Here is a 10797-nt window from a genome sequence, read left to right as displayed (position 1 = left end):
CTTTCGCGTCTTATTTTTTCGACTATTAAATTCTTTTAACTTGGCAAATGCATTGTAGAAATAAAAAACCACTCTTAAATAACTGAAATAATACCTTTTTATATCAACATCTACAATATTCAATAACTCAGTCTTTCTTATGTCTTTCTACCATCAATCTTATAGGATTTATCCAATTGATCAAAATGAGCACTTTCATTGAAGCAACAATTTCTACATTTGCCAAGTTAGCATCTATGAAAATCTCATCATATTTTTCAATGGATTCTTCGAATTTCCGTAGAACCGATCAATATTATTGTTGTCATCTACATAATTTTACACGGACAAATGAATTTAAATTAGGTATTTTACGGGATGATGTAAGAAATCTATCAAAATTAATTCTAAGAGTATGACTTAGGATTTTAAATTAATAAAAAACCTACTTCATTAATAAAAGACTAATAAACTAATAACCACAACAGAGCAGACCAACTGTCCATTGTTTTTTCAATTCTTGTGTTTCTTTTGTGATTTTTAAAAAGGATAATTAAACTTGTCACAAAAAGCTGAAGCCCGACTACTAAACAGCCCAATAGCCTCGTCCTTCTGCTCTCAGACCTTCCCTCCCTCTTTCTCTTCCACTTCCTGTTCCTCATATATAAGCAACCATCTCTAAATTAGGGTTTTATAAACCCTAACCGTAATAACAGTAACCCTTTCCCCCCTCCTACGCTCTACGGAGAGAAACAATGAAGACGATTTTGTCATCGGAAACGATGAACATTCCCGACGGGGTGAGCATCAAGGTCCACGCCAAAGTGATCGAGTTGGAAGGCCCACGTGGCAAGCTTGTGCGCGATTTCAAGCACCTCAACCTTGATTTCCAGCTCATCAAGGACGAGAACGGAAACAAGAAGCTCAAGATCGACGCCTGGTTTGGCTCACGGAAGACCTCCGCCGCCATCAGAACCGCCCTCAGCCACGTCGAGAATCTCATCACCGGCGTCACCAAGGGCTATCGTTACAAGATGAGGTTCGTCTATGCTCACTTTCCGATCAATGCTAGCATCGCTAGTAACAACACCTCCATCGAGATCCGCAACTTCCTTGGCGAGAAGAAGGTTCGTTTCTTTTCTTTTTTAGAACGTGGATTTTTCACCTGCGGTTAGTGTAATTTATTTTAGTTATGGATTTTATTGATAGCATTAAGAGCACTGAATATCAGAATGAATGTCGTTTTATAAAGTCGTGCATTTTATTTATTCAATGCGTTTGATTTAATTTTTCAAAAATTTAGAAACTTGAGTTGTGAGACTTGCGACTGATTTTTAGCTACAAATAATTAAATAATAGGTGCTGATAGCCTGGAATTTGGATTACTCTCTTCATATGACACTGCCATGTTTGATCATGGTTTAAGATACTGTGGTATACAAAAATTTCAGGGTTTATTTGATACTTTCGTTAGTTAATCAATTGTGATAGGTCTTCGTTCTATGGAATAAGCCTTTGGGTGAATGTTGAGAATATTAGATGCTTGTTTGTTATCAAAGCTTTTGATTTATTATTATTAAGCGTGAAAATGTATTGTTTGTTGTGAAGAAATGTATGTATGTGAATTGCTTTTGCAAATGTGTTAAAAGGTTTTTAAATCAATGAACAAGTTGCTGGTGGAGTGTTTGTTTTTGAATTGGTTAAATTTTATTCAAATGTTAACCAAAATGTCACTCTCTCATTAGCCAAGTCATACTACTTTTCAATGGAGCAATATTACTATTACTATACTATACATTGCTTATTAGTTCTAGTGATGCTTTCCCTCTTTCCCCGGCAAAGGCAGGGGATGCTTTCAAAAAATTTTCACTTGCTGATATGCTTTTGACACTATCGTTGAAGTTGGTGTCTTTTCATTTTTTGGTTTATTCTTCAGCATTCTGTGTATTCTGCTATTCTGTTATACCTCATGGTCGCAAGTGTCAGTAATGGTATTACATGTTTTGGGTAATGCTGTTTTATGTAGTACTGTTGAAGAAAGCTAGGCATCTTGCAATGGATATGCTATGATGTTGTTATTAAAGTGAAATGTCTTTGGCTGCCATACTCTCAGGTGAGGAAAGTGGACATGCTTGAGGGAGTTTCTGTTGTTCGATCTGAAAAGGTCAAGGATGAGTTGATCGTGGATGGAAATGACATTGAGCTTGTTTCGCGCTCTTGTGCCCTCATTAACCAGGTATTCAGTTCTTTTCCTCTATGACTCCTAACTCTGTTCATCTTTTGCCCTTGCTTAGATTGTAATTCTGTTTTTTCCCCTTGTGTTTTTTGGTTTACAACAGAAATGCCATGTCAAAAACAAAGATATTCGGAAGTTCCTTGATGGTATCTATGTTAGCGAGAAGGGGACAATTCTTGATGAGCAGTAAATTGTGGGCAAAGAGGAATTTTGATATTATTTTTGCTTCTCATTTTTCCATATTATTTAACATTCACCCTTTTTTGGTAGTTTATAGAGAGGTCCCTTTGGATTATCCTCTTTAAAATTTACTTTCTATTTCGCTCACCAATGGTCTAATTTTTCACTTTTCGAAATTTGGATCCTCGTTCACCCTATCTGATCTCATTATCTCAAATTGACAAATTCTCAATGTCTCTGGCTTTCAGTCAGATAAATAATGATTTAGCTGGTTTGCAAACCATATAAACGAAGTTAAAGGGCCTCTCTCTAGAGCTCTCTATTATTTTTAGGAGAAATGCAAGTGTTCAATGATGGCCCTTTATATATTTAAGAGACGCGCACCATGTGGCAACAACCGAGAAGTGATAACCCCTTTTGCTTTGTGGCAGGAGATGATTGTTATGTTTGATTTATTGTTTATCGTTCGTTGTTGCATGTTTTATGCATTTTCATTTTTCAACATTGATGTTGATAGTAAAAGGGACATATCATTAGATATCTTTACGAGGAAATCAAACCATTTCTTCTTTTTTCGTTGTTCACCAAAAAAATTATTTTGTTCTTTTTTACTATTGAAGTACCCCGTGCATCGCACGGGTATGCTGATGCGAATGAAAACCAATTATGATTAAAGGATAATAATAATTTCGAACAGCTTAAATATTGGATTCGTGTAATTAGACTCGGGAGTTAGGTTGAAGATGGTGTGTTATTAATTTATGATCTTAAAATGGAATGTGACATATAATCGTTTTATAAGAAAAATTATTTGCTAAATAATACGCAAAAGGATACAACGAAGAGAGTAATAGAACCATTCAATTAAAAACTATAAATTATGTCATTAAGTTATCGTGTGTACGGGTTGGATATTTATTGATATATTCGTTCAATTAAAAATAGTATAGATTATTATTCGTTAAAACAACAAATATTTTATATAATTAAATTAAAACATTAAAAAATTAAAAAATTAATTTATGTTTTAATTTCAATAAAATATCAAAATATTATTACAAGTTATCTAAAGAATAATTTATATTTTATATATATACGTATCTCGTGTCTTATAAAATTTTAAAATTTGTGTGTTAAGTGTATTTCATATCGTATTTCGTTCCATGTTAGTCCTAGAAAGGATAAGTGTGAAAGCTTGCTGTGTATCAATCCATTCACGGCATAGAAAGTTATGGAAAATTAAAAAGCCTACATACGCATACGAATCAATTTGATTAATAAAATTTCAAACACAATCAATATCTATTTGAACCCTTTTTACTTACAGAAATACATCTTGAATCTGTCGATTGTGTTACGGGCGGAGTCCTACTTGATTTCGAGAAACATTACGTTTTCGTGCTAAATTTGTACATGAAATAAGGACTTGTAATATAATGGACCAAGGTTTTCGAAGACTTCCCTGCACACGACCTTGATAGTTGAATCTATTGACATTGAAGAGTAATCCTTCAATTAATAATCTTAACCATCATCTTTGATTGCCCATATGTAAAAACAGATTTTGGTAAATAGAGTTCAACATATAATAGTCATAGCAAATGAAACACCTAATAAAAATGGTCTCCTTTAAAACCTAACTGAAGTTGTCTAGTTATTGGGAATCATGTTCATGCGTGGAATTACAGCGACCTAGCCTGCATTTTTTCTTTGTTAATATAATGCATTCAACAATATAATTACCTAACCTAGTGAAAGATTACTATGTATTCATAACACGCAACGAAAGAAAAGAAAGTAATCATAAAGATCTATTTTATGCTTAAACTTTATTCTAATAATAAATATATATTAGATCAGATTTAAATACCTGAATACGCTAGTAAAAATCTTTTTCTCCTTCAATGGTACGAAGGCGCTATGCGTATCCACACCGAGACCAATCTTTGCTGTCAACTCTTTGACCAATGAACATTTGATCTAAATTGAGAAAACTTCTTGCAACTCTTTGCACGCCATAAGATTCTTTTCCAAGAATCAGGCTCACATACGTTTATGTGTGTAGAGGTAAAGGAATAAAATTCTTGTGTTTTACTCTCACGCTTTTCTCTACTCTTAGCATACATATATATAGTATGAAATTGTTATTAATTTAAATTTGATTCTCTATTCAAATTTAAATCATATCTTGAAATTCTAAATCTGAATCCTTCAAATTTATGAATCATATCATAACTCAATTTGAAAAAGAATCAGTTAGGATCTCATCCAAATTTATAGAATAACTAATTATTCTCAAATCTCATTTAATATTCTCAATTATCATATAATTATTAGGGATAAGTACTTTTTTCGTCCCTAAGATCTGGGGTCGAAATCAATTTCGTCCCAAAGGTTTTTTTTATTAAAATCATCCTAAATCTTTACAAACACATTAAAATCGTCCTTCCCCCCAATTACAAAATTTTTTTGACACAATTGCCCCTAAGGTTGTTACCGGTAGTTTACCTACATAATGATATAGAAAAATAAGTTTTTTTTTTTTGTAAATAAAAAATGTCACCCCCAAAAGAGAAGCATAACGCGTTTGCTAGGGATAGGGTTCAAGCGCAGCAATGGCGTCGGAGAGCTCAAGGTCGTCTCGGAGCAGGGGATCTGCGCAGAAGAGGGGGATTCTTTGTGGGCATGGAGAGAGACCAGTGTTGCAAGTTTTCGGAACCAAAGAAAACCCAGGTCGCCGATTTTGGGGCTGCGTCTACTATGAGGTGAGTTCATGAACAGTTATTCTCAGCTGATCCCAAAGTTTTATTTCTGGGTACTGAGTATGGTGGGCTGATGTAGGTTAATGATGAATGTCAGTTTTTTCGTTGGGCAAATCCAGAAGTTGGAAGCGAAGATCCGCATGTTGCAAGGTTGAAGAGGAAAATCATAGCCTTGAAGGCAGACGTGAAGGCATCTGTGTGGAAGTTGAAGGTTGCTTGGGTGTTCGGCATGGTTGGCTGGGTTGGTTGTGTATGTTGCTGGCTGTAGGTTTTGTCAAATCATAACCAGGGTTTACCATGTTTGGTGCCTCTGAAACTGGGTTGACAAAAGTTTGGTAGAAAATAGGGCAATTGTAGTTAGTTTGTACTTAGGCATTGGTGGACGAAATTGTGATCATCAACAATGGCTCCAAAGACTTGGTGCTCTCAAACCTAAATCACACTTTGTCACAACTCCACACAACTAACCAGCAAGTGTACTGGGTCGTCCAAGTAATAAACCTTACGTGAGTAAGAGTCGATCCCACAGAGATTGTTGGTATGAAGCAAGCTATGGTCATCTTGTAAATCTCAGTCAAGCAGATTCAACTGTGTTAAGAAATTATAGTATACGCGAAGGAATAAAATAGGATAGAGATACTTATGTAAATTAATGGTGGAAATTTCAGACAAGCGCATGGAGCTGCTTGTGCCTTCTGAATCTCTGCTTTCCTACTGCTTTCCTTCAATCCTTCTTACTCCTTTCCATGGCAAGCTGTATGTAGGGCATCACCGTTGTCAATGGCTACATCCCATCCTTTCAGTGAAAATGGTCCAAATGCTCTGTCACAGCACGGCTAATCATCTGTCGGTTCTCGATCATGTTGGAATAGAATCCCTTGATTTTTTTGCGTTTGTCATCACGCCCAGCAATCACAAGTTTGAAGCTCGTCACAGTCATTCAATCCCGGAATCCTACTTGGAATACCACAGACAAGGTTAGACATTTTGGATTCCCATGAATGCCGCCATCAATTCTAGCTTATACCACGAAGATTCTGATTAAGGAATCCAAGAGATATGCGCCCGGTCTAAGGTAGAACGGAAGTGGTTGTCAATCACGCGTTCATAAGTGAGAATGATGATGAGTGTCACAGATCATCACATTCATCATGTTGAAGTGCAACGAATATCTTAGAATAAGAATAAGTCGAATTGAATAGAAAATAGTAGTACTTGCATTAAAGCTCGAGGGACAGCAGAGCTCCACACCCTTAATCTATGGTGTGTAGAAACTCCACCGTTGAAAATACATAAGTGATGAAGGTCCAGGCATGGCCGAATGGCCAGCCCCCAAAACGTGATCAATAGTCTCCTAAGATGAATAATAAAATAAAATTGAGACCAAAGATGTCTAATACAATAGTAAAACATCCTATTTATACTAGACTAGCTACTAGGGTTTACAGAAGTAAGTAATTGATGCAAAAATCCACTTCCGGGGCCCACTTGGTGTGTGCTTGGGTTGAGCTTGATCTTTACACGAGCTGAGGCTTATCTTGGAGTTGAACGCCAAGTTGTAACGTGTTTTGGGCGTTCAACTTTGGTTCGTGACGTGTTTTTGGCGTTTGACTCCAGGATGCAGCATGGAACTGGCGTTGAGTGCCAGTTTGCGTCATCTAATTACGAATAAAGTATGGACTATTATATATTGCTGGAAAGCTCTGGATGTCTACTTTCCAACGCCATTGAGAGCACGCCATTTGGAGTTTTTTAGCTCTAAAAAATTCATTTTGAGTGCAGAGAGGTTAGATTCCAACAGCATCAGTAGTCCTTTGTCAGCCTTCTATCAGAGTTTTGCTCAGGTCCCTCAATTTCTGCCAGAAAATACCTGAAATCACAGAAAAACACACAAACTCATAGTAAAGTCCAGAAATATAATTTTAGCATAAAAACTAATGAAAACATCCCTAAAAGTAACTAGATCATACTAAAAACTACCTAAAAACAATGCCAAAAAGTGTATAAATTATCCGCCCATCACAACATCAAACTTAAATTGTTGCTTGTCCCCAAGCAACTGAAAATAAATTAGGATAAAAAGAAGATAATATACTATAAATTCTAAAATATCAATGAATATTAATTTTAATTAAATGAGCGGGACTTGTACCTTTTTGCTTCTGAACAGTTTTGACATCTCACTTTCTCCTTTGAAGTTTAGAATGATTGGCATATATAGGAACTTAGAATTTCAGATAGTGTTATTGATTCTCCTAGTTAAGTTTGTTGATTCTTGAACACATCTACTATTATGAGTCTTGGCCGTTGCCCTAAGCATTTTATTTTCTAGTATTACCACCGGATACATAAATGCTACAGACACATGATTGGGTGAACCTTTTCATATTGTGACTCAGCTTTGCTAAAGTCCCCAGTTAGAGGTGTTCAGAGCTCTTAAGCACACTCTTTTTGCTTTGGATCACGACTTTAACCACTCAGTCTCAAGCTTTTCACTTGGACCTGTATGCCACAAGTACATGGTTAGGGACAGCTTGATTTAGCCGCTTAGGCCTGGATTTTATTTCCTTGGGCCCTCCTATCCATTGATGCTCAAAGTCTTGGATCCTTTTTACCCTTGCCTTTTGGTTTTAAGGGCTATTGGATTTTTCTGCTTGCTTTTTCTTTTTCTAAATTTTTTTTTGCCACTTTTTTTTTCACAACATTTTGCTTTTTCACTGCTTTTTCTTGCTTCAAGAATCAATTTTCATGATTTTTTAGATTATCAATAGCATTTCTCTTTGTTCATCATTCTTTCAAGAGCTAACAATTTTAACATTCATAGACAACAAGATCAAAATTATGCAATGTTTAAGCATTCATTCAGAAAACAAAAAGTATTGTCACCACTTCAATATAATTAAACTAATTTCAAGGACAATTTTCAAAATTTATGTACTTCTTGTTCTTTTGAATTAAAAACATTTTTCATTTAAGAGAGGTGAAGGATTTATGAAATTTATTCATAGCTTTAAGACATAGTTACTACATACTAATGATCATGAAGTAGAGACACAAAACATAGATAAAAACGAAAAAAAACAGAAAAAAATAAGAACAAGGAATGAATCCACCTTAGTGGCGTCTTCTTTTTGAAGGACCAATGATGTCCTTAAGCTCTTCTATGTCCCTTCCTTGCCTTTGTTGCTCCTCCCTCATTACTCTTTGATCTTCTCTAATTTCATGGAGAATGATGGAGTGCTCTTGATGTTCCACCCTTAATTGATCCACATTATAACTCAAATCTTCTAAGAAATGTTGAGTTGTTCCCAACAGTTGTTGGGAGGAAAGTGCATCCCTTGAGGCATCTCCGGGATTTCTTGGTGATGAGCTTCCTCATGTGTCTCTTGGGTTCCATGAGTGGGCTCTCTTGTTTGCTCCATCCTTTTCTTAGTGATGGGCTTGTCCTCCTCAATGAGGATGTCTCCTTCTATCTCCATCTATAACAACTCCAGCCGAGTAGCATAGATGGCAAATGAGGTGAGGAAAAGCTAGCCTTGCCAAGGTAGAGGGCTTATCGGCTATTTTGTAGAATTCATGAGAGATGACTTCATGAACTTCTACTTCCTCTCCATTCATGATGCTATGAATCATGATGGCCCAATCCACAGTAACTTCAGATCGGTTGCTAGTGGGGATGAGGGAGCGTTGGATGAACTCCAACCATCCTCTATCCACAGGCTTGAGGTCCAGTCTTCTTAGTTGAATCGGCTTGCCTTTGGAGTCTCTTTTCCATTGAGCTCCTTCCACACATATGTCCCTAAGGACTTGGTCCAACCTTTGATCAAAGTTGACCCTTCTTGTGTAGGGGTGTGCATCTCCTTGTATCATGGGCAAGTTTAATGCCAACCTCACATTTTTCGGACTAAAATCTAAGTATTTCCCCGGAACCATTGTGAGATAATTCTTTGGACTCGAAACCATTGTAAGATAATTCTTTGGGTTCGGGTTCTTACTTTGATCATGGTTCCTAGTGATCCATGCATTGGCATAGAACTCTTGAACCATTAAGATTCCGACTTGTTGGATGGGGTTGGTTAGAACTTCCCAAACTCTTCTTTAGATCTCATGTCGGATCTCCAGATACTCATTTTTCTTGAGCTTGAAAGGGACCTCGGGGATCACCTTCTTGTTGGCCACAACATCACAGAAGTGATCTTGATGGGCTTTGGAGATGAATCTTTCCATCTCCCATGACTCAGAGGTGGAAGCTTTTGTCTTCCCTTTCCCTTTTCTAGAGGATTCTCCGGCCTTAGGTGCCATCAATGGTTATGGAAAAACAAAAAAAAAGCTATGCTTTTACCACACCAAACTTAGAATATTGCTCGCCCCCGAGCAAGAGATGAAAGAAGAGAAGAAGAAGAAGAAAATATGGAGGAGAGGGGGAGAGGTGTATTCGGCCATGAAGGAGAAGAGAGGTTTGTGTTGTGTGAAAATGAAGAAGAATGGAGGGGTTTATATAGTGAGGGGAGAGGGAGTAGGTTCGGCCTATTTAGGGTGGGTTTGGGTGGGAAAGAAATTTGAATTTTGAAGGTAGGTGGGGTTTATGGGGAATATTAAATGGATGTGAGTGGTGAAGGGGGGTGATTGGGAAGAGAGATTGAGGTGATTGGTGAAGGATTTTGGGGAAGAGTGTTTATTGGAAAGAGAAGATGAATGTTAAGAAGAGGGGAGAATATGGTAGGTGGGGATCCTGTGGGGTCCACAGATCTTGAGATGATTCTGTGGGGTCCACAGATCCTAAGGTGTCAAGAATTTACATCCCTGCACCAATTAGGCATGTAAAATGTCTTTCCATGCAATTCTAGCGTTTAAACGCCAAAGTGATGCATGTTCTAGGCGTTCAACGCCCATGTGCAGCATGTTTCTGGCGTTGAACGCCAATTCCATGCTTGTTTCTGGCATTCAGCGCCAGCTTTCCTCAAGGTGCATTCCTGGCGTTTGAACGCCGGGATGTTGCTTGTTTCTGACGTTTAACGCGAGATCCATGCTCTGTTCTGGCATTGAACGCCAGCCAGATGCTCCTTACTGGCGTTTAAACGCCAGTAAGTCCTTCCTCTAGGGTGTGATTTTTCTTCTGCTATTTTTGATTCTGTTTTTAATTTTAATATTTTTTTCGTGACTCCACATGATCATGAACCTAATAAAACATAAAAGAACAAATAAATAAAATAAAATTAGATAAATAAAAATTGGGTTGCCTCCCAATAAGCACTTCTTTAATGTCAATAGCTTGACAGTGGGCTCTCATGGAGCCTCACAGGTGATCAGGTCAATGTTGTATAGTCCCAACACCAAACTTAGAGTTTGGTTGTGGGGATTCAACACCAAACTTTGAGTTTGGTTGTGGCCTCCCAACACCAAACTTAGAGTTTAATTGTGGGGGCTCTGTTTGACTCTGTACTGAGAGAAGCTCTGCATGCTTACTCTCCCTTGTTACAGAAAGATAGCCGTGTGCCTTAAACACAAGGTAGTCCCCATTCAATTGAAGGACTAATTCTCCTCTGTTAACATCTACCACAGCTTCTGCCGTGGCTAGGAAAGGTTTTCCAAGGATGATGCATTCATTCTCCTCCTTCCTACAGAGCTTTTTCAAAGGTC

At 37.3% G+C, this 10797-nt stretch overlaps 2 protein-coding genes across 2 annotated transcripts; both read left to right on the top strand.

The window, feature by feature from the left end:
• The first annotated feature begins 583 nt into the window (after positions 1 to 583).
• LOC107458449 (60S ribosomal protein L9) lies at positions 584 to 2573 on the top strand. The gene is made up of 3 exons (XM_016076655.3): positions 584 to 1106; positions 2093 to 2215; positions 2319 to 2573. Exons 1-3 carry the CDS (start codon positions 735 to 737, stop codon positions 2403 to 2405), a joined length of 582 nt encoding a protein of 193 aa, XP_015932141.1. The 5' UTR covers positions 584 to 734; the 3' UTR covers positions 2406 to 2573.
• Positions 2574 to 5010: 2437 nt separating this feature from the next.
• Positions 5011 to 5425, top strand: LOC107458429 (uncharacterized). Its single transcript, XM_016076637.1, has 2 exons — positions 5011 to 5160; positions 5237 to 5425. Exons 1-2 carry the CDS (start codon positions 5011 to 5013, stop codon positions 5423 to 5425), a joined length of 339 nt encoding a protein of 112 aa, XP_015932123.1.
• Positions 5426 to 10797: the final 5372 nt, after the last annotated feature.

Source organism: Arachis duranensis, chromosome 7 (assembly GCF_000817695.3).
Source record: "Arachis duranensis cultivar V14167 chromosome 7, aradu.V14167.gnm2.J7QH, whole genome shotgun sequence".
Classification (NCBI taxonomy): Eukaryota; Viridiplantae; Streptophyta; class Magnoliopsida; order Fabales; family Fabaceae; genus Arachis; species Arachis duranensis.
The sequence above is the reverse complement of the archived record's forward strand: the minus strand, read 5'-3'. Positions and strand labels throughout refer to the sequence as shown.

What these genes read in the sequence shown, in the direction of transcription:
- LOC107458449 (XM_016076655.3), top strand. Translation starts at nt 735, where the DNA reads ATGAAGACGATTTTGTCATCGGAAACGATGAACATTCCCGACGGGGTG. An exon ending in ACTTCCTTGGCGAGAAGAAG is followed by an intron (nt 1,107 to 2,092) that starts GTTCGTTTCTTT and finishes CCATACTCTCAG; the next exon opens with GTGAGGAAAGTGGACATGCT. An exon ending in CTTGTGCCCTCATTAACCAG is followed by an intron (nt 2,216 to 2,318) that starts GTATTCAGTTCT and finishes GGTTTACAACAG; the next exon opens with AAATGCCATGTCAAAAACAA.
- LOC107458429 (XM_016076637.1), top strand. Translation starts at nt 5,011, where the DNA reads ATGGCGTCGGAGAGCTCAAGGTCGTCTCGGAGCAGGGGATCTGCGCAG. An exon ending in GGGGCTGCGTCTACTATGAG is followed by an intron (nt 5,161 to 5,236) that starts GTGAGTTCATGA and finishes GGGCTGATGTAG; the next exon opens with GTTAATGATGAATGTCAGTT.